The sequence below is a fragment of the Zophobas morio genome, unplaced genomic scaffold (assembly GCF_036711695.1).
Source record: "Zophobas morio isolate AGI-343-1 ecotype UQ-CSIRO unplaced genomic scaffold, CSIRO_AGI_Zmor_V1 ptg000002l, whole genome shotgun sequence".
Classification (NCBI taxonomy): domain Eukaryota; kingdom Metazoa; phylum Arthropoda; class Insecta; order Coleoptera; family Tenebrionidae; genus Zophobas; species Zophobas morio.
Genome location: NW_026972107.1, coordinates 15,314,532 through 15,336,351, shown reverse-complemented (window position 1 = coordinate 15,336,351; position 21,820 = coordinate 15,314,532). Strand labels below are relative to the sequence as shown.

Below are 21,820 nucleotides of genomic sequence, written 5' to 3'. Positions count from 1 at the left end.
CTAAAACCGTTAAAAGTTTCCAGGGACGTTAGTCCTCAGGATGACAGGATGTACTGCACTCGTATAAGTTTCGCTAAAATATATATTTTTTATTTTTAGAACAACACTATTAACGACTACTTTTTGAAGCTGAGTGGTGGCAATTAGTTTATCCCATAGTGGCCCCTGATGACGATAATGATACTGTTGTCAAAGTGGAGCGTGTATTATGTGCATAGACAGGATGTTATATTCCGGTAAAGTACGGGCGAGTGTCGTCACACTTCCCTGACGATGACGGTTGCAATCATCCACCATAACGTACACCACTGGAAGAATCAAACATTCCCATTACTAAACCCAAGCACAGCAGACCCGTGTAATTACGGCAGATTATCGTAGAGGATATGTGCGATGTCAACATGAAGAGTTCATCTACCTGCGTAGTCACTGAAGCTTTTAGTGGCTATTGTCGTGGTAGTCGAGGTGACATTACTGCTGGTAATTGCAGTGAGCGCAGTAATGACAGGCTTCTGCAAAACTGCGAAAAGAAAAAGTTTTACTGAAAGCACAGAAAAGCTCTGAAGTACAGAAATCGGCAGATGATACGCTAGGCAACCAAGATTACACCGCAGTGATTTGATCTTTACGTTTTCGTTGTTTCAAAAATTTGATATTTCCCTTGTGTTTACAAATTTAATGTAATCAACAAAAAAATTTTAAAATGTTTTCTTTTATTTCCTAATTCTTTAATAATGTTTTAAAAAATGTTTAGACAACATATCGTATACTTTGGTTACTAATGTTATTGTTATAATCTCACAGTAAACGCAACAAAGAAATGTTTTTGCATAAATATACCAGAAAACTTTTTTTAAAACATATTTTGTTCTCGATTTTAAAATTTAGATCTGATAAAAGTTTTTCGACAGATGGTTAGAACAATAGAACAACTGTGTCTGGAACATCTGACAATCACTTCAAATATCCTTATGCAGAAATTCTTTTTCAAACAGAAAAAAATATATATATGAAGTGAAGTGTGAAGTCGTTTTAAATAATGGACACATATGATTATCGTTACATTTTAAAATTTGAACGCTATTTTGGTGACGTTATTTATGTATTTTTTAGTAAAAATTCTAAATCATATGTCAACACCTTGTTCACATCTCAAAATGTAAATGTTGTTACGACATAATGGGAACTCCTGTATATACAAAATTATTTTTAGTATTTGAAGCTTCAGTTGCCAAACGCATTAGTCGAGTGGAGCGGTTTGGGATGTGCCGTAGAATTCCATACTGTTGACTCACCCTGGACATGATTTAGGGTTTCATTGTCATATTTATTGGTTCAAGGTTAAGCTACATTCTAAAAAAACTGTTCGTCTAGAAATTACACTTTTGGAACCCAAAGATTCTAATTATTATTCTGTTCAATAAAACAGAAATTTGTACAAATTGGATTAAATATTAAAACTAAAAATACAATGTGAATAAAAAAAATAAGACAACTGAAGAAGCTTCATGATATTGTACAACTTAAAGTACCCATTATTTTAGTGCGTATAACAGGAAATTTAACGAAACAAATTTCTAGACAAACCACTAAGCTCACTACGAGTTACTTGTTACCAAAGAGGGTGAATTAAACCAATTTAATCCTCCCCTTTGTTTCCCACGACTATAAATTTATGGCATAAAATCTACATTATTTATGATATCTAATCAATTTAACATATTTTTGTTCACAACAGGTACTGAAATGTGTTAAAGAGGAAATGAACCCAACGAACGAGGGTGAGTTCGAGATACTTTCCCATGTATTGAGCTCAGATGAGCTGTGGGTGCGCCCCAATATTTTTAATCGTTACAATTCAGTAATTTTTGTTAATATGTCCGGTCCTATAAAACTAATAAAAGGGAAACAGAAATAAATTTTTCCCGTTTACAACGGTTAAAACCAATTTAGTAGATATATATCTACTAAATTGGGTTTTCTTTATCAGTCACATATGTGACTGATAAAGAAAATTTAGGCGGAAACGTAAAGATAATTTACAAATTTTGGTACTCATTTTCCTAAAAACTGATAAAAACTAATTCCAAAAGAATGTCTTTATTCGATTTTGTTAACGCCTAGTTTATTATTATATTAGACAAAATAAGAAACTGAATTATTTTAATGAAGAGTATCCTCATACGAATGACAAATGCTTATAGAGTAAACGATCACGTGCAGATAATTTTTATCAGACCTTCCTCAACCTTATTGTGCTGATGACACTGTTGACAACAAACCACATGACTCAGTGACATCACCGCCCACTCATGTGCCGGGGGTATTTTTATAACCCTTTGTATTATTGTCATCGAGCACAAAAGCTTATCATCAACTCATCATTGCAACATTTGCACTAATTACGTAGAATTTTATACCAGAGATTTTTCAGACATAGAAAAAATCCATTAAGCAAGCAGATGGTTCAAAATGTGTTCGAGTATTATGATATAAATTACATCTGCATCATCATTTGGGGCAGGTGTCAATTACCCACCACCAAAAAACTGTAAGGCACGAGCTTCCACTACTATTATTAAATTAAAGCGATACGTTGCAACACCATCATATTTCAGCTGCATTTTAAATGGGGTGGGTTGCTTCAACACTTATGATACGCTTATTGAATTATTGATGGCAGATGGAACAGTAAGTACATTTGATGTGATTAGGATATGCTCATTGAATTATTGATGGCAGATGGAACAGTAAGTACAATTGCTGTGTATTTGAGTGTAGTGTTGAAGGCTGCCTCAGTTTTGCCGGTTTTCTTTACAATGGTCCTTGCTAGAAGTCATTAATTAGCACCAATATCGGGTAACGTCGTTTTGACAGTTGATTATAATTCTTGTTTTCGACAAGGCGGCAAAAATCAATCATTCATTACTTTTAAATACACGAGTCACGGTCGATTCAACTGCGCGGTGTATAAATGGTTGCATAAGCAACATTTAACTTTATTATTCAAAAATTGTAATACAATTTATAATAAAACTTAACGTATACAGTATTTGCCTAAAATTAATTATCAGTCAACACTCGCTAGAAATATCTGAAGTTACTATGTACAATTCCCTACAACAATCGCTTTGAAATCAAATGCACTTCCATAAAAAAATTACTGCTTCTACCTAACATCGATAATTACATAAACAAAGCATTTCTTTGGTTTTATTTGTCGATAATCAGTCTAAAAGAAGATATACTTTGTTTGAAACCCTATACACTCTCGTTTGGTTTAAAATTACGCGTTTTCGCTTTATACTTTTGTATGACGCAGTAAATTAAAATAGTAGCAACTATGAAAACTCCAATGCATCCTCCTATAATTTCTGCAGCAAGCAGTTCAGTCCGTGTCGGAGCCGACGGCATTGCATCTAAAAATGTCAAGTTGAAAATTACACTGAAACTCATAATCAAAATGAATCACTCTCACCTGCAGTAAATGCGTCTTGATTCTCTTGATCTTTCTTCAAAAACTCAGTGTTCGAAAAATAAATTTGAATTCCGTCATCCATTGTAATTAGGTTTGTGTCAACATCCAATTTATTTTCAGGCTCGGGAAAAAGCGCACTTTTATATATGTGCATTCGAGTATCTAAAAATAAGGAGACGTTAAATATAGATAACAGCTGCATTTTGAAAACTTACCCTTAACAACGTTGAGTTGCACAGAATTTCCTACAGTCAGTTGTAGCGAATTATTCATGTTGGTTGTGGCCGATTTCCAAGTGATGTTTACTGTGTTTGGAGAAAGAACGTTGAGAAAAGCGTCCGAAGGAACAAAGAAACTTGTTTCCTGAAATAACCAAGTTAGCGATTTTTTAAATTAAATTACTGTCACTTACGTTATCAGTAATTTTGATGCTGAAGTATAAAGTCTTGCCATCCATCTTTGCCGTAACTTGGGGTTCCGTCTCCTTCATTTCCATTTTTTCTGACGGACTTTGTGTTGGATTAAAATCTTGTTTTTTGTCGACGGAGTTAATTAAACTGTCTACTATAGTTGACATTTTAATACTTTGGGTAACTGTGGTTGTTGTGGCTTTAAAATATTCTTCGGCGGTGTTCGCGAATGTTTGCTTTAAAAATATTGTAGACGTTTCAGCTTTCGAGTTTTCGTCCATTTCGTCTGCCGTGTCGGAAAGTGTAACTGAATTCTCTTTGGTTGCAGTTTCAAAATTTTCTTCCTCTAGTTTCCAGCTTGACGTTAAGTATTCGTCGATTTTGTCAAAATTTTCATCAATTATATTTTCTTTACTAGCTTCTTCAAACTCAGTAGATTCGTTTATTATTTCTGTATTTTCTGTTGTGGTCATATCGATATTTTTCGAAATTTCTTGACTGTTTGACAATGTTGCTGTTTCAGTTTCATTTGCAGTACTCTGCATGAAACTTTCGAGAAAACTTGAAAATCCTGTTGTTATCAATTTTACTAAATCATCCTGCAACTTCTGTTCATACGAAAAAGTTGTAGTTTTCACTTCGTTGACAGTCGAACTTTCATAAGTTTTAGTGGTTGTGAATAAATCGTAGTCTTTATTATCTGTAGTACTAACTTCTTCGTGTTCTGTTGGAGTATATATTTCTGTCACTGTGATGTCGTTATTTTCACTGTCTGGAATTGTGTTAGTAGACATTTTCATTACTTCTGTTTCAAATCTTAAAGGCATTTCTGATGTTTGTGTGAAGATTTCAAGTTCTGTGGTTACCTTGTCACTAACCGTGAAATCAGTTTTTGTAGTAAATTTTTCCTCATCATGAAAAGAGTTTTCAGAAAAAGTAACTTCTGTTATTCCTGAATCCAATATTGTATTTGTAGTAAACACCGGTGTTGTCCGTCCAGCACTGCTAACAGAAGTTTGTTCTGTTTCAGCTGTAAATAAATCGTCCTTTTTTGTCAAACTTTCTTGAGTTGAAATTGAAAATTCTTTACCAATTCGTACTATGCCATCCACTTTCAAATTATTTTCGGTGGACGATACTTCATAAGATGGTTTTGTTTTATCTTGAACTAACACAAAATTTGAAGTTAAAATAAACTCTGTTACCACGTTTGAGTATTTAGAAATATCTTGCGACTGAGTTGTGGATGTAGTGTCATGAGTTTCTTGAAATTCTTCGGTTGTTCTGCTAACTGAAAATGCGGATGAACTATCTTCGGATGTCCCAGCGACAGTTTCAGCGAAAACTTCATTATTTGTTGTTGTTTCAGTGGATGTTGTTTTAAACATGTTATCCGTAGTTACTTTATCACTGGTAACTGCCATTTCTTCTTCATTTATTGTGTTAGTAAAACTGGGTGACCACGAAGAAGCAGCGATTTTTAGTGTAGTTTCAGGCGTCGAAAAAATACTGTCTGTCACCATTTTATCGAATGTAGTACTTTGCAAAGAATCGTCCGTTGGTTTAGTGTTAACAATGTTATTTTCAATTGTTGTAAACTCATTTGTTACTTCATTATTTCCAGTTGTTTCAGTGGAAGTCATTTTAAGAACGTTGTCCGAAGTTGTTTTCTGACTGTTATCTGTCATTTCTGCTTCATTTATTGTGTTAAAATTGGGTAACCATGAACTAGTAAATATTCCCAATGTAGTTTCAGGCGTCGAAAAAATGTTGTCATTACGCTGCAAAAAATCTCCCACTGGCGTTGTGTTAACAATATTATTGGCAGTCCTTGTTACTTCATTATTTCTTGTTGTTTCAGTGGAAGTTATTTTAAAAATGTTGTCCGTAGTCATTTTCTGACTGTTGTCTGTCATTTCTTCTTCATTTAACGTGTTAAAATTGGGTAACCATGAACTGGTGGCAATTCTTAATGTAGTTTCAGGCGTCGAAAAAATGTTATCTGTCACCATTTCATTGAACACAACTGGTTTTGTGTTAACAACGTTATTTGCAACAGTTGTAAACTCATCTATGTGTAGATTATTCGTTTTAGTTTCTGTGGACTCTACAGTTGTTAAAGGAATTGAAGTATACTCAAACATTCTATGCATTGTTTGTTCTTTAAAAGACGGGGTAAACTTTCCGAAATCTTCAGTTTGGGTTTGTTTTGTATCTTGTTCCAGGTGATTGTATTCTGTCGTCTCATGAAAGTTTAAAGTAGGTGCTGAATTTCTTAATGTAGTTTCAGGAGTTGAAAAAATGCTGCCTGTCACCATTTCATTGAACACAGCTTGTTTTGTGTTAACAACGTTATTTGCAGCAGTTGTAAACTCATCCATGTGTAGATTATTTGTTTTAGTTTCTGTGGACTCTTCAGTTGTTAAAGGAATTGAAGTATACTCCATCATTCTATGTGTTGTTTCTTCTTTAAAAAAAGGGGTAAATTTTCCGAAATCTTCAGTTTGGGTTTGTTTTGTATCTTGTTCCAGGTGATTGTATTCTGTCGTCTCATGAAAGTTTAAAGTAGGTGCTGAATTCCTTAATGTAGTTTCAGGCGTTGAAAAAGTGCTACCTGTCACCATTTCGTTGAACACAGCTGGTTTTGTGTCAACAACGTTATTTGCAACAGTTCTAAACTCATCTATGTGTAGATTATTCGTTTTAGTTTCTGTGGACTCTTCAGTTGTCAAAGGAATTGAAGTATACTCAAACATTCTATATGTTGTTGCTTCTGTAAAAGAAGGGGTAAATTTTCCGAAATCTTCAGTTTGGGTTTGTTTTGTATCTTGTTCCAGGTGATTGTACTCTGTCGTCTCATGAAAGTTTAAAGTAGACGCTGAATTTTGAAATTCGAGTTTGTTTAATTTTTCGGTTATTCCTGGGGTGCTTTCAGAGTTAACATTTTCTGTAACTACAGGCATTTCTTCAGTTGTTAACGTGATTCTATAATTGACTTCACTGTTTTGCTCTTGGAAGTCTAAAGTAGATGCTGAATTTTGAAATTGAAATTCGTTCAACTTTTCAGTGGTTTTTACAGTACTTTCTGCAATCATAGGCATCTGTTCAGTTGTTAATGTTGTTCTGTAATTTAATTCATTGGTCTGCTCTGTAGCCAAGACGTCCCTACTAGTTACAGTAAACTGAAAATTGTCAGTCATTTCCTTGTCATTTTTCTCGTCATAATTATTAAGAATCATTGACACATCCTCAATATTTTCATCCAAATTTGTCTTTTCTTCACTCTCATCGATCACACCTTTCAATAATTCTTCATCAACATCTATAAACGAAGACAGATTTTCGATATCTTCACGGCTTTGATCTAAATCCTTCTCAGTGTTAACAATCAAATTCAAATAATTTAATTTAGCCCGAATTTCTTCCGTCGTTGCCAATTCGTTATCGGTAACCAAATATTTATTTCCAAGCTGAGTGTTTATTTTTGTTTCGTGAGCATTGTTCTCTGTAACGATTGAAGGGTCGCTGATGGAGGTAGTAAAAGCGTCTCCACTCGGTGAATCAACTCTTTCAGATCGGTACTGATACGTGCTTGTCATAACCGTCATTGGTTGTTGAAACGTGGATGACGTTTCCATTTCTTCGATCCTGTTTTCACTCGATTCTTCAAAGTAGCGTTGCGTTGTAATAAAATCTGTTGCCATATCTTTTTCATTCATAAAGCCGTCCACCGTACTTTTCCCAGGGTTATCTGTCGGCGTTGCTGAAATACTACCACCAATAAAACTAACTTCCGCTGTCCCTTTTTGGGCGAAATCCTCCGAATCAGCTGTTTGTGTGGAAATGGCGCCAAATACCTTTTCGAATTCATCATCTAAACCCGAATTTCCTGTGACAAATTTTTCAGGGAAACTAATCGACGTGGTGGAGTCTGCCTCCTCGTGAATTAGTTCGAAATTTAACGGCGTGGCAGTGATTAGTTTTTCTGTACCGTCCTGATCGGGCAAAGTGCCAGATGTGCTGTTAAAAACATCCATCAAACCGAACGATTCCATACCATCTGTCGGAGCTTTTGTCGTAAGTTCGGACAATAAAGCAACATTCTGTTGATTTTCTGGGACTGTTTGAACTTCGGCCTGTTTATTTTCACTCCATGTTCCCGGCACACTGGTGGCCCCGGCCAAAATATGCTCCTCTTCATTCTCGAACTCATTGTTTAATTTATCAAGTGGTGTGTTTGTAGTAAGTACTTGTAAAGTAGTTAATTTGACATTACCACTTAAATTTTTAGTGCGCACATGTGTTAATTCGTTATCAGGGGCCGTTTTCGTTGGAGTCGGTTCTGCCTTCTCGGAGCTTTCGTCCGGGTAGTAATCGTATTCTTCCGACACTTGGGACCTTATCACTGTAAAGTTAAATTAAATAAATTACAAATGTCATTCAGAAATCGTGGTCGGTTTCAGATTTTATTGAAATGTTGTTCCATTGAAGTATTTAAAATAAGAGTTTTTTGTTTTTTGTAAACGCAAAAACACTTAAATGAGAGCCTAGGGACAAATTAACTTGTAATTGCTTTTGTAATGACTTTATTTGTGGCAGCTTAATTTTTAATTATAGTCTTTGCAGCCATATGTGAGACTGGTTTTTAAGTGTAAAATTGGCTTAAAAGAGAAAGTCGTTTAAAACAAAAGAATTTACTTTCAATGATTATTTTATCAGTCTGTTGTAAAATTATTTTAAAAATATACGTATTTACATCACTCAAACAGTTTAAATTAGAGTTAATTTTAAAAAAAGTACTGTCCAAAAAAAAAAAAGATTAAAAAAAGCAACGCTTTTAATATTCAGATCTGATTTATGTGCTACAAAGACTTTATAAATTCATTCTAAAACTGATTTTTCCACATTTTGTACACGTGGATGAAATTTATCAAATCAATTAAACCTAGCACTTATCATTTTAAAACGACGACTTTTAAAAATGATGTATGGTAACAAGCTAGAAATATTTTTCTGACAGCAGATAACGTATCAGACAGGTACTTACGTTTCGCTTCCTTCCCAATAAGTAAAAATACGACAAGTATTTTTAACACGGCCATAGCACACACACCACTTTACCGCTACACTACGACTAGATGTTGAGCGTCTGGACCGATCTCTTCTGAAGAGCACCCCTGTCTGGAAACTATCCGTAACGTCTTAAGATTATACTGTCATTCATGGGCTAGGGGTGGCGTAGACCATTAGTGCACAATGCGTGGCACCAATTCGCAGAAAATTTTATGACTGTTGGTGCCATGGTGCCAGTCTTCAGACTTTCTCATATTTTACGGGTATTACACTTATTAAAATGTCATTACGTTTGCGTTGAATGTCGATATTTAAACAAAGAAAGTTAAAAAAAGTTTAATTTGTCTTACACGTTGCAGTGTGCATTAATGCTTTCAGGAAATTAACTGGAAAGTCCGAATAGGTAAAAAATTTAAGAGCGAAACTGCAATTTTAGTAAATATGTGTGACGTCAATGTGGTTAATTTTGCCACGGTAATTTTCTGCTGCACTTTTCTCGATAGTGCAGTGAAAATTTCGGTTTTATTTAGTTGGGTATCATTTCTGAAAGTTATTGTGAATGATTTATAGTTAAAAATTGCTATTTATTAATAACAGTATGTATTAAATATCTTTATGTAATTTTCCAGTTTTAGTCATACGGCTTTAAAACTAGGAACCAAATAAATTCAATTTGAAGATTTACAATGAATAGTTTTCGAAAAATCACATATTTTATAAAAAGATATTAGAATTTATTGACTAATAGTTGATATTTTCAGAATGGAAAAAAATCGTTTTTATATGTAAGTTAGACTCAGAGAGTAATAAAAAACACAATCAAGTTTGTCTTTGATCGTTGCATTTTAATCTGACAAGACGAAAATTCTGTCAAAGACAAGTCTTCAAAATCCATGGTTGTCTTTGATCCTGTTTTTTTTTTGTTCTACTGGTATGTTAACGGTTCATAAGTCAAAAATAACAGCTCTTCTCAATTAATATAGCTTTAAAAAACATCACCATGGTCAAATTTCTCAGTAATGTAGTAGGAAATGTAGTGTTAGTAACTTTTGAATTATTAAATTTTTAGAAGCTCAGGCAATATTAATAAAACAGAGATATACAGAGTGCCCAAAAAGTTATGGTGAATTAAATTCGTTATTTCCAAAGTGCTTTTTGGATTTTTTGTGTATATGTGGTTATATCTAATGAAAGAATTTACAATATAATTTTAATTTTTTTACAATTCGGGTTGAGCCGGAAATGTAGCTAAATGATTTTTTTTAATGAAACGCCTTGTATATATACAAAAATAGACACATATATCTGTCAATTTTTGGATGCAGAATAAAAGAATACAGTCAGTTCTAATTCGCTCGTTTTAAGCATTATTTAAATTTAGTTCTGAGTATGACAAAATAGGTTTCCCGTTTCCCTCTGTCTGTCATCTATGTTGATTTTTATTATCTTATTATCTACGAAAATACCGTTTATTATCAATTACTACCGTCTAAATGGTAAAACGCTAACCAAAATTTGTCTGACTATCTCCACATCAAAATTTTGCATGATAAATGCTGTTTGAATTTTATAAAATAACGTACTCCTGTATCTGTCGTCCTTTCTGTCCCCCTTTTTGATTTTTTTTGCTGTATTTCTTTAGTCTTTTTTCCCCCTTTTTTTTATTGTTGTCGTTCTTCGTTGCTTTTTCTGTCATTTTTGTTATAGTATTTTTTGTCCCTTTTAGTGACTTTTTTTTTGCATTTTTTCCCTTCTTTTCATAATCTTTTTGTCGCCTTCTTTTTCTCCTTTTCCTTAGTATTTATTTGTTGCATTTGTGTATCATTTTCTTTAGTTGGCGTTTATTTGTTGCCTTTTTTATCGCTTTTGTTGTCCCCTTTTTTTTCTTTAACCGCTTAGTTTTTCCACTATTATGTCCTCTCTTTTATCATGTTTTTAATAACTTTTTTGTCACTTTTTGTGGCTTTTTTAATGACTTTTGTTGTTTTGTTGACGCTCTTTCTTCGATCCACGGGCGACTAGCTAGTTTCATGTTTTCTCGATGTGTCATCGCCCCCAACGTACGAAAAATAGGTTTCTCGTTTCCATCTGTCTGCCTGTTGTTCTGTCTGTGAGTTTGTCTGTCCGCCGCATGTGTAGATTTTTGTTTGACAGAGAATCTCCGAAACTACCGGACCGATTATTGTCAAATTTTATATGTGTTATGAATTTCATGTAGATGGTAAAGCGCTAAATAAATTTTGTCTAATCATCCCCACCAACAATGTGATGACGTCGCCTTAAAATTGTACGTAGTCAATGGGTTTTTCTTATAAAATAACCTTTGAGTTTTTACCTGAGACATCTAGATTTTTGGGAAAAAAATCAAAATTTTACTACAACATTTTACACTTTATTCTAAGCATGGTAAATTTTTGATCAACATATTTTTGTTTCTCCCCCAAAAAACTGATGACCTCATATCAGAATTTTGCCGAATAAATCCTATCTGAAATGTGCGAGATATGATTGAGATTTATTATTTCCTTCACATTTTTTAGAATCTCAGTGTCGAATTGAGGACATGGGGGTCCACTGGGAAATTGTATACAGCTGTTGTTTGGATATTATTATTACTATTATTATTTTCAGTTTTGCTGGCGACATTGGCGTTTTGAAAAAATTATGTTGTTTTTGGAATTTTGATGACGCTACCAAGAAAAACAAAGCTAGTAAAAAATTGTGGAAGATTACTTTGACAGATTTTCCCTCGCCCTTGAAGTATAGTCCGCCAAATTCCGCTTTTTTAAAAAATTATAAAATTAGATTTTGTGATTTTCGTTTTGTGACACTGTTCTCTATAAAGTGGCGTAATTTACATCCCTACAAGCCCTGCGTCTTTAAATATAAAATATATTTAAAGCAGATAACTAACAGGAAAAATTGTAATGTCTATTAGGATAACAACTCAACAGGGGTTCATAAGGCACATGTGCACCTTATTTTATAAAATTTAAATAATATTTACTAGCGTAAATTTTGAGGTGACGTCAACAAATTGTTGGTAGGGATGATTAGCCAAATTTTGATTATCTACCGTTTTACCATTTACAAGTTATTCGTATTTGTCAAAAGAAAGTGTTTGAGTTAATTTTTTACATTCTGGCGTTTGTAGACTCAAGAAATTCGTTAAAAAACTTCAGAAACTTTACTTTTCGAGCGTTTTCTTTGGTTTCAAACTGATCAGACACCCTATGGCCCCGAAAATACCAAGGAAAGCATCAAATTTTAGCTAGAAATCGAATTTTATGAGTTCTGAAATATATTTCGACATGATTTTGACGATTCTGATCGACACGACGTACTTTCAATATGCAGAATCGACTTAATTTGCCAAAAGAAGATATTTGGGTTAATTTTTCATATTCTGGCGGTTGTAGATTCAAGAAATTCGTTAAAAAACTTTAGAAACGTTACTTTACAAGTGTTTTTTTGTAGTTTCAAGCTTATCAGACACCCTACGGAGCCGAAAATACCAAGGAAACCATCAAATTTTAGGTAAAAATTATATTTTGATCGAATTTTATGAGTTCTGAAATATAGGTACATATTTCGAGATGTTTTTGACGACTGTGACCGACACGACGTACAAGTACTTGCGGTATGCAGAATCGACTTAATTTGACAAAAGAAGGCGTTAGGGTTAAATAGTTTCGAAGATTATCTGTCTAGACGGCAGACAGAAAGACGAAAACGAGAGACCTATTGTTTCGTACTTAGTTTACACTCTCAAAGTAAAAAATGTTCTTAGTTAATATTTGCATATAGTTTTTTAGGCATCTGTTATATTTTTAGAAATATTTATTGCATTTGTAATTGTAACATCCTGACATCCTGTATATGTGAAAAATGTAAATAATTGTATAAAAAAAAGACTGTAAACTGTTTCGGGGCCCACCAGAAAATTTCCCGGTTATATGCTTGGAAAAAATGTCAAAACTGTATGACAACATTTTGAAAATTAACACACTCTCTCTCTCTCTCTCTGGCCCTCACGCGTGCGCGGTCTTTCTTTCTCTCGTGCACGCTGTTTCTGTCTCGTTCTCCCTCACGCACCTTGTTGTGGTATTAATTAAATCAAATTTTAATAACTATAAAATGTTTATTAAAAATTCTCAAACGTTACAATTTTTATACTAAACTCACTTGACATACACCTAGTAAAACTTTTATTACTTAAACCACCATTATAAGTCAAACTGGCTATTGTATAACTTAATTCAGTTGACATATACCTAAAGCTTTACAGCTCCACTGTGGCAACAATGGACAGTAATAATTCTTGCGGTCCGGGTCCATAAGCTTGCCATAGCCAGTTTGACTTATAAGGATGGTTTGGCTCAAGCCGTTTAAGTCAAAAGTTTTACCAGGTGTATGTCAAGTGAGTTTAGTATAAATACCCATATTTCAGTTTTTCAAATAAAAATATACTGATGTCTCAGTGCGTCCCTTAACAAAAAAAAAAAGTAAAAATTGCAAGAACTATCAACGTTAAATATATAAAATACTTACAAATAATAATCATAAAACCAAAAACAGATTAAGATGCAGAAATAGAAACACATTCTAAAAATCACCACATTTCGATTTTTTGTGAATCCTTTCATTAACAAAATTCAAGAAAATTGAAATAATGTGCCAACGTAACACAACACTTTGTATAACTATAGTAGTACAACTTTCGTCTTAAGAATTTTTTTGTATTTCTATATATTAATTACTAAGATGTAGTTTTCAAGATGTTGTTTGAACGACCCTGAATGTATTTACAAATATGTTTGAGCATAAACAACCATTATTATTATTACAGGTAAAAGTATCTTTAAGTAGAATAACATTCATACAACGAAGTGTCAGAGACATTTTTCCGAAACTAGTTTATGTCCCATTCTGTAATTAATACAAGTTTCAAAACCATTATCAAGAAAAAATACCGCACTGTTTATAAACAATTTAAAAATCAGGTCAATATTAGTTTTAGATATCTATTACATTACAGCACAATAACGAATACATTGTTTCCATAGAATACTGAGAATCAAGTATTATTTGATATAATTACCAAAACAAATATTTCGAAATTGAAAGTGGCACTGAATATTAGATTTATGCATGGAATATTTAAACAGTTTGCGTTTAGAATATACGTAGTTAACAGTCCCAGAACAAAGTGTAAAATAACTACCATTCTGTATAACGTTCCTGAAACAAAAAATCTCTCTTTTGAACCTGATCTAACGCAGTGATTTCCGTAAACATTCATAATGGCTCTACAAGTTGTGGAGTCTCACAATATTTGAATATTTTATCAGCGCTGGAAATTCAAAAAATTCCATTCCATCGATGCATGCAGTTTACTCATTTGTCGTTAGCAAAACAATTTTCAGTATCGGCAACCTGTTTCATTAGTCGTAAGAATAAATTTAATTTAAAAACCCAGTCCCTGGCAACTTTTAGTTATAAAACTTAATACCTCGATTAGCATTTCTCCGTACTGAATAATGGGTACTTACTGTAGACGTCTAGACTTCTGTACCTGCTAAGTCTAAACGGCGACGTTTTTGAGAAGTACCAGAAAGTTTGTACAAAGTGGTGGTTTTAGCTTTGCATGGAATATCTTAGCTGTGTCTTCGGATGCTTCCTCGATGTACTAAATGTAAGTCGTTTGTTTTGATCTTCACAATTATTAGTGTTTCATCATCCCCATGCCCTTATAACCTTTAGACTTTACCCAACTACTTTCTACCTACAAATTAATTTCAATTTGATTCATATCCTGTCCAGGCCACGTGCTCTTTCCGCATATCAATTTCCTCTCGTAATTAGTGGTTTGTATGGAACGGCAATCAAACGTGGGGCACGCGATCAGCTTTTCAAAATCGACGTAGTTGTCGCAATTACGGCCGAGAAGGGTTGGTTTCTATTATTCCGAATAACTATTATAACGTTTAATTAGTGCAGATTTGTAAACAGCTGCTTTTTGCTCGGTACATGTGCTCGTAGACTATTGTTAGCCTCTAAGTGATTTTTTCTAAGATTAACGTAAATGTTAAGAGAATTCTTAAAAGCAGACATTTGTCTCCGACACGTGATTGACATGTGACATAAAACACACTTCTCCGTTCTTTTAAGAAACACCGAAATCATTTAGATCTGATGGAGACCGTAAATTCATCTCCCTGTGGTTTCGAATCAGAGTAATGCATGCCACCCTGAAGAAGAACAATGGCAACGTTGTTTACGAATTAAGTAATGTTAACCGTATAATTATGGACATCCTGAAAGAAGGAATTGTGTGCTTCTGAAAGCTCTTATATTTTATAAAGAAAAATAAATACGTGGAATAAGTTGAAAGCAACAACAAATTTTAGATTTCATATTGCTGTACTAGTTTTATTGTTCTTGAAGCAATAAAACACGAAAAAATATTGTTCAAATTCGAATAACTTTAAGAACGTTGTTGTAAAGACCGTGACATTAAACTAAACGTACAATATTTATTATACCGTAAGTGAATATAAAATTTCCTATATAATATACAGGGTGAGTTAGCTAAAAGGGAACATTTCGAATAACTTTTTTATGTTAGCGGAATTTAGCTTATAAATAAAGACGAATGATTGAATTGACATGAAATAATTGGAAAATATGATGAGTCTATACTTGTGATTTACCATTGCATTCATATTTTTTTGATTTGTTTAAACAAGTGGACAAAAAATTAATGAATGAGTCAATTTATTTTGTTGATTAAATCAGGAACGGCTCACTCCATTTTCTAGAAAATTTCAAAATGCAATCCTGGTATTACACAGTACCTGTCCAAATTGGTATGTGTCCTTGCAAAAATATATTTCTATCCACTAACAGAGGATCTCATATAAAACTAAAAAGCGCAAACCCAATTTTATAAATTTTCAAAAAAGCTGGATTTGTTTTATTGCACTTCAGGGGCGAGGGAAGTTCTGTCGAAATAAACTTTGACCATTTTTTTTTAAGAAAAATTGCGATAATTTACCAACATTAAATAGTGAGGCTAAAAAAGCCAACTTTTTGACATTTTTGTGAAATAAAAAAACTGAAAAATCTGAAAAATAAAAAAAAGTTAAATGGTATTTCTGTAATATTTTTTCCGTTGTTTTTTTTAAGCAGTGAATTTACGTATGCACGCTGACTATTATTCTCCATTTTGTAAATGCAGAAAATTTAATTTATTCTCAATCTTCTGAGAGCTAAGATGGAGTTCAAAACAATGTTAAGTGAGCGGGCAGTACGTTGATTATCTACGAAAATTATAAATTCAGAAACTAGAAAATATCGTGAATTGAAAAAATCTGGAGAAACGGTGTGGTGTTGTACAAATAAAAAATGTTTCGCAAAAGTATATACATTTAATTTGGTGTTTTCAAGAAAAAGCGATGCCCACAATCATGAACTTGATGAACGTGTCCTATTTCGACTGCAAATAAACAATTCCATAAAGCGAAAAGCTGAGGAAGATATTTGTCAGCGCATATGAAATTAATACACAAAGAAGTAGAAGTGCAAAAGGAGGTTTCGTTGATTTTACGTGCAGTCAAGACACTCTCCATATGGACGCATTGATTAAATACCTGCCTACAGATAGATCCATGCTACTTTTTGGGGCGAACAGGCCAAAGGCCGGCGAACAAGAGATGGTGCACCAAGATTTGCGCGCGTAGGCAACCCACAGAACCGCAACAATACAGTGGGTAAATCTACCACTCGATAGAGGGCGACGAAAAAAATGTGTAGTAAGCATTTAGATGATTTACAACGTTGCCAGATGAGCCTAACACAACTTTGCCGTTATCTCTAGTCAATTAAATTTTATTTCGTTTAAAAGTTTCTGATAAATAAATGGGATTATTATAATAAATAAATAATACAAACAAACTATTACTTGTTATTTTAAATACTTGTTAGTGATAATGAAAACGTAAATAGTAAATAACGTTATTGTAAATACTAACTCAAATTTTACAGTACGAGTGAGACGACCGTAGGGAACCGAGTCTTTAATTTCGAAACGAGTACTGCGAAAAGAGTTACCGGACGTATGTCGTTATGGATTTTATTTCATACTGTCAACATATTTTTTTATTCGATAAAATAATTACTATTTTGAGAAAAAGTTCAAATCGAGTCATTTTTTCTGACACCGTTGGCAACCGCTCTTTGGTAAATGTTTTAATTTGTTTATTCGCGTAAATCAGCATCAAATATTTAAACACATAGTAACACTTTACAGACCTTGTCCTTTTTGGCTCAAGTTTACCGGACTTGTCCTTTTTTTTTTTTTATTTTACCGGAGTCGTTCGAATCCAGTAAAACGTCAAATTTGACACAGTATAAAGTAAAATAAGTGTACATTGGAATTTTTTGCGCTTTCGTGACCTCGTTTTTGTTAGATGCGTTTTCTCAAAACTTACTATATTTTTTTAGAACATTTATTAGACCAGAGGCGGCCAGATACATACTAAAGACGAAACATATGCATTCATATATGTCTTACAAAATTGGTCTAAAGAGTTTAGACAGTATTTTTTCCGACTCGCTGTCGGAAACGTGACGCCTATTATGTTTTTTTCGTATTACATTTTTGTAGCGGGGTATTTTAAAATAAAATGAGTATTAATTTTTTCAATTTTGTCATTAGTTGACATTGACATCTTTGTCATTTTTTTGTGAATGCTATGATTGCTTATTAAAAAAAAATAAATTGGACAAAGTCGTCACTGGGGTGTACAATATTATTATTATTATTATTATTAGAAAAAATGGAGTAGAGGTCAGAGACCTATTATGCTCCATCAAATAGATTTCCCTAAGTAGAGTTACTGATCCAATTTGTTCTTAAACATATGTTGCTTATGTAAAAATTGTCAGGCGTAAACAGATAAACGGAACACCCTGTATAGTACTTATAATTTTAGACAAATACGTCTGCAAGATTTCAAAGTATTCAGTTTTGCAATACTTGATTTAATCAATAAAATTAATTGACTCAGTCTTTGATTTTTTTCAGACACCCAAAAGCAAATCTAAAAAATATTAATGCAATGTAAATCATAAGTATAGACTCATCATTCTTTACACATTTAAGATAACATTTTTTCAGCAAAATTTTGCGGCGGCGTCATCAAATTTTTCGGTCTAGGACAATTCGGCGCGGCTGACTTGGCGCGGCCGACTTGGCGCGGCCGACTTGGCGCGGCCGACTTGGCGCGAGACATTTTGACGCAGCGACACTTTGGCGCAGGGACACTTTGGCGCAAGCCATCTTGGCGCGGGCCATCTTGGCGCAAATGAACTTGCACCAAGAAAAATAGATATAAATATGCAAAAATTTTACCCGTTGTTAGCATAACCCAATTTTTATAGTCTCCAACGCGGGGAGGGGTAATGTCGACTTTTTAATGGACACACGGGCGCTTCGCGCCCTGCACCCCATTATAAACATACTCCTAAACGTGGAACTTCTTGCTCGGTGGATCATTTAGTTATTGGAATTTGTGCGAATGAAAATGTGTATTTGGTTACCTATACTTAGCATAAATAACAGGGTGCCAACCAAAGTACGAACAATAAATATATTTTATAATATATACCGACGTACTCGCGCCAAGATGGCTTGCGCCAAAATGTCCCTGCGCCAAGTTGGCTTTGCGCCAAAATGGCTCGCGCCAAGTCGGCCGCGCCAAGTTGGCCGCGCCAAGTCGGCCGCGCCAAATTGTCCCATTCCGCAAATTTTTAGGGGAGATCAGCAAATACATTTTGATCAAAATTTTACTATGCTTATAAATTTAAAACGTCTGCAAGATTTCAAAGCATTCGGTTTTGCAGTTTCTGATTAAATCAGTAAAATAAATTCACGCATTTATTAATTTTTTTTGAGTCACCCTGTATATGCAAATTATTGCAAATCCAAAAAATATGAATGGAATGATACATCACAAAAAGAGACTCATCATATCTTGCATATTTAAGATAGAATTTATTCAACAAAATTTTGTGGTGACGTCATCAATTTTTTATGAGGGGATGAGCAAATACATTTTGACTAAAAATATACCATGCCTATGATATCTTTAAAACATCTCCAAGATTTAAAAGCATTCGGTTTTGTAGTTCCTGATTAAATCAATAAAATAAATTCACGCTTTCATTAATTTATTTGAGTCACCCTGTATCTGCAAATCCAAAAAATATGCATGGAATGATAAATCACAAGTACAAACTCATCATATTTTGTATATTTTAGATAGGATTTATTTGGCAAATTTTTGAGCTGACGTCATCAATTTTTGGAGGTGATAAGTAAATATATTTTGATTAAAAATTTAGCATCTTGCAGACATATTTGTCTTCAATTACAAGTACCATACAGGGTGTTCCTTTTATCTATTCACACCTGACAATTTTTGCATAGGCAACATATTATACACTCCAGAGACGACTTGGTCCAATTTATTTTTTTTTAATAAGCAATCATAACAATCACAAAAAAATGACAAATATGTCAATGGCAAATAATGACAAAATTGAAAAAATTAATACTCGAATTTATTTTAAAATACCCCGCTACAAAAATGTAATACGTAAAAAAACATAATAGGCATGACGTCGTCACGTTTCAGACAGCGAGGGAAGTACTGTCTAAACTCTTTAGACCATTTTTTTTTCTTGCATTGGTAATACGCTGCGATTACTTTTCTTTTGTACTGTGAATAGTATTATCCATGTTGATGACTTCATTACCAAGTTCTTATTGGTCAAATCACGAACGAGTCACCCCATTTCCTCGAAAATGCGAAAAACTCGTCTTTATAATAATAATAATAAAATAAGAATTAAAATATTCAGAACATTTTGTGCGACTCTGATTTATTCAGATCAAACTTATTTCTAGGCGACATTCTTTCGATGTATTAAGATAAATAAACACTCGAGAATGTTGGATATGTTTCACTGTATTTTAGGAGCGAGGGAAGTTCTGTCGAAACAATATTCGACCATTTTTTTTTAAATAAAAAAACTGCAAACTCTGAAAAATAAAAAAAAAAATCCGTCGCCGAAATGTGGCCCAATTGTGTACGACATTCCACAAAAGAAGAAGACCAGTACAGGGCACGGATGATAACACCGTTAATTATTAATTTAGAAGAGTCGAGTGATGATGACAGTGACTATTTCGATCAATAAATAAGCAGTAGTAGTTAATAAGTAAATAGTTGTGCTGTAATAAAAAATGATTGAGTACAAAGTTACTTTGTTTCTACTTAAAATAAAAAACTCGAAAGGCGCAGTTGTCGGTAAATGCAAAACTCAGTCCTGCCCTGTGCTTTTACCAGAAAAGGTCTTTTCAGGTAGGTATCGGTGAGCGGGTTTAAGACATCCGGTTGTGACGGCCTATTGAATTATAATGGGAGTCAAATTGGTGTGAAGTCATAAACGCCAAATATGTTTGAGGATAGTATACTAGAATCAGTGACACAAGACGTGTACGTCATCGTTCGTCTATGACGTCAGTTTCCTGAGCACGATTATATGGATGCGAAGTCAAATTTACAAATTTCAGTTAAGTGATATATTTTATTGAAAAAAAGCAACTCACCGCAATATGAACGACAATTTAATCCTGAAAACGACTGTGTTTTCGCAAATAAGCACTCAGTAATGAAAGAAGAAAAATACGGAAACACGCCTGAATCGACAAAACTCCGTATAAACAAATGCATCTGTCAAAGCAAGTTAAAGTGCACGCTGACCAACATAATGGCTCTATAGATTGTGCGGACTGAGCGTGATCTAGCGTGAGCTGTTAACAAATTTTCGTTTTCATGTTGGCAGTATAATACGTCATCATTTCAAAACTTATGACGTACACGTCTTGTCTGGCTGACTCTAGCACTCTGGTATATATGAATTGCAAATCTCGGATACTCAGGTATATGGATAATTTTGACCGAATTGCGGTAAAATTTTTGCCCAAGTGTCAGGTAGTCAAGAACCGAATTGCGGTGCATTTCAATTCGGGTTAGGAGGCAGGACACAACTGTGCTAGCAGTATCTGTGTAATCTTGGGAAATATAAGGGTCAGTTAATCCCTAAGCAAGTAAGGACTAGTGCGCCAGGCACCGCTTAAAAAGGTGGTGACGCCGCCGAGATAAAGCAATAAATATGAGAAGGATAGAAACATTTAGCTGGAAATTTAAAGTCCACTGAGCTTAAGAAATATTTAAATTGAAATTTTTCCAAGAAAAATCAATAACGCAAATTACACCTCAGCTTTAATTGCAAGTACATTTTGTAAATGGGGAAAATTTAATTTATTCTCAATCTTCTGACAGCTACGATGGAGTTCAAAACAATGTTAAGTGAGCGGGCAGTATTATTTACGAAAATTATAAATTTAGAAAACATAGCGAATTGAAAAAATCTGGAGAAACGGTGTGGTGTTGTACAAATAAAAAATTGGTCTAAAGAGTTTAGACAGTACTTCCCTCGCTGTCGAAAACATGACGACTGCATGCCTATTATGTTTTTTTCTCATTACATTTTTGTAGCGGGGCAATTTAAAAAAAACTGCGATGACGTCATCAACATTTTTGCAAGGACATGTATATCAGTTTGGATAGACGTAGTGTAATACTAAAAATAAAACTGCTGTATTGCCAAATTTTCGGGAAAATGAGTTGGGTCGTCTTGAATATTGATTTATAATCAATAAAATAACGAAACAGTTTACTCACGTATACCGCGTGTATTAACAGATGAGGCTCAAGATTATTTATGT

The 21,820-nt window shown here is 33.7% G+C and overlaps 2 protein-coding genes across 2 annotated transcripts; both read right to left on the bottom strand.

The window, feature by feature from the left end:
* Positions 1 to 3,094: 3,094 nt before the first annotated feature.
* On the bottom strand, positions 3,095 to 3,777 carry LOC135146444 (uncharacterized). The gene is made up of 3 exons (XM_064078625.1): positions 3,694 to 3,777; positions 3,479 to 3,640; positions 3,095 to 3,419 (listed from the first exon to the last, which is right to left on the bottom strand). Exons 1-3 carry the CDS (start codon positions 3,749 to 3,751, stop codon positions 3,262 to 3,264), a joined length of 378 nt encoding a protein of 125 aa, XP_063934695.1. The 5' UTR covers positions 3,752 to 3,777; the 3' UTR covers positions 3,095 to 3,261.
* Positions 3,778 to 3,866: 89 nt separating this feature from the next.
* Positions 3,867 to 18,319, bottom strand: LOC135126882 (uncharacterized). The gene is made up of 2 exons (XM_064053125.1): positions 18,202 to 18,319; positions 3,867 to 8,293 (listed from the first exon to the last, which is right to left on the bottom strand). Exons 1-2 carry the CDS (start codon positions 18,317 to 18,319, stop codon positions 3,867 to 3,869), a joined length of 4,545 nt encoding a protein of 1,514 aa, XP_063909195.1.
* Positions 18,320 to 21,820: the final 3,501 nt, after the last annotated feature.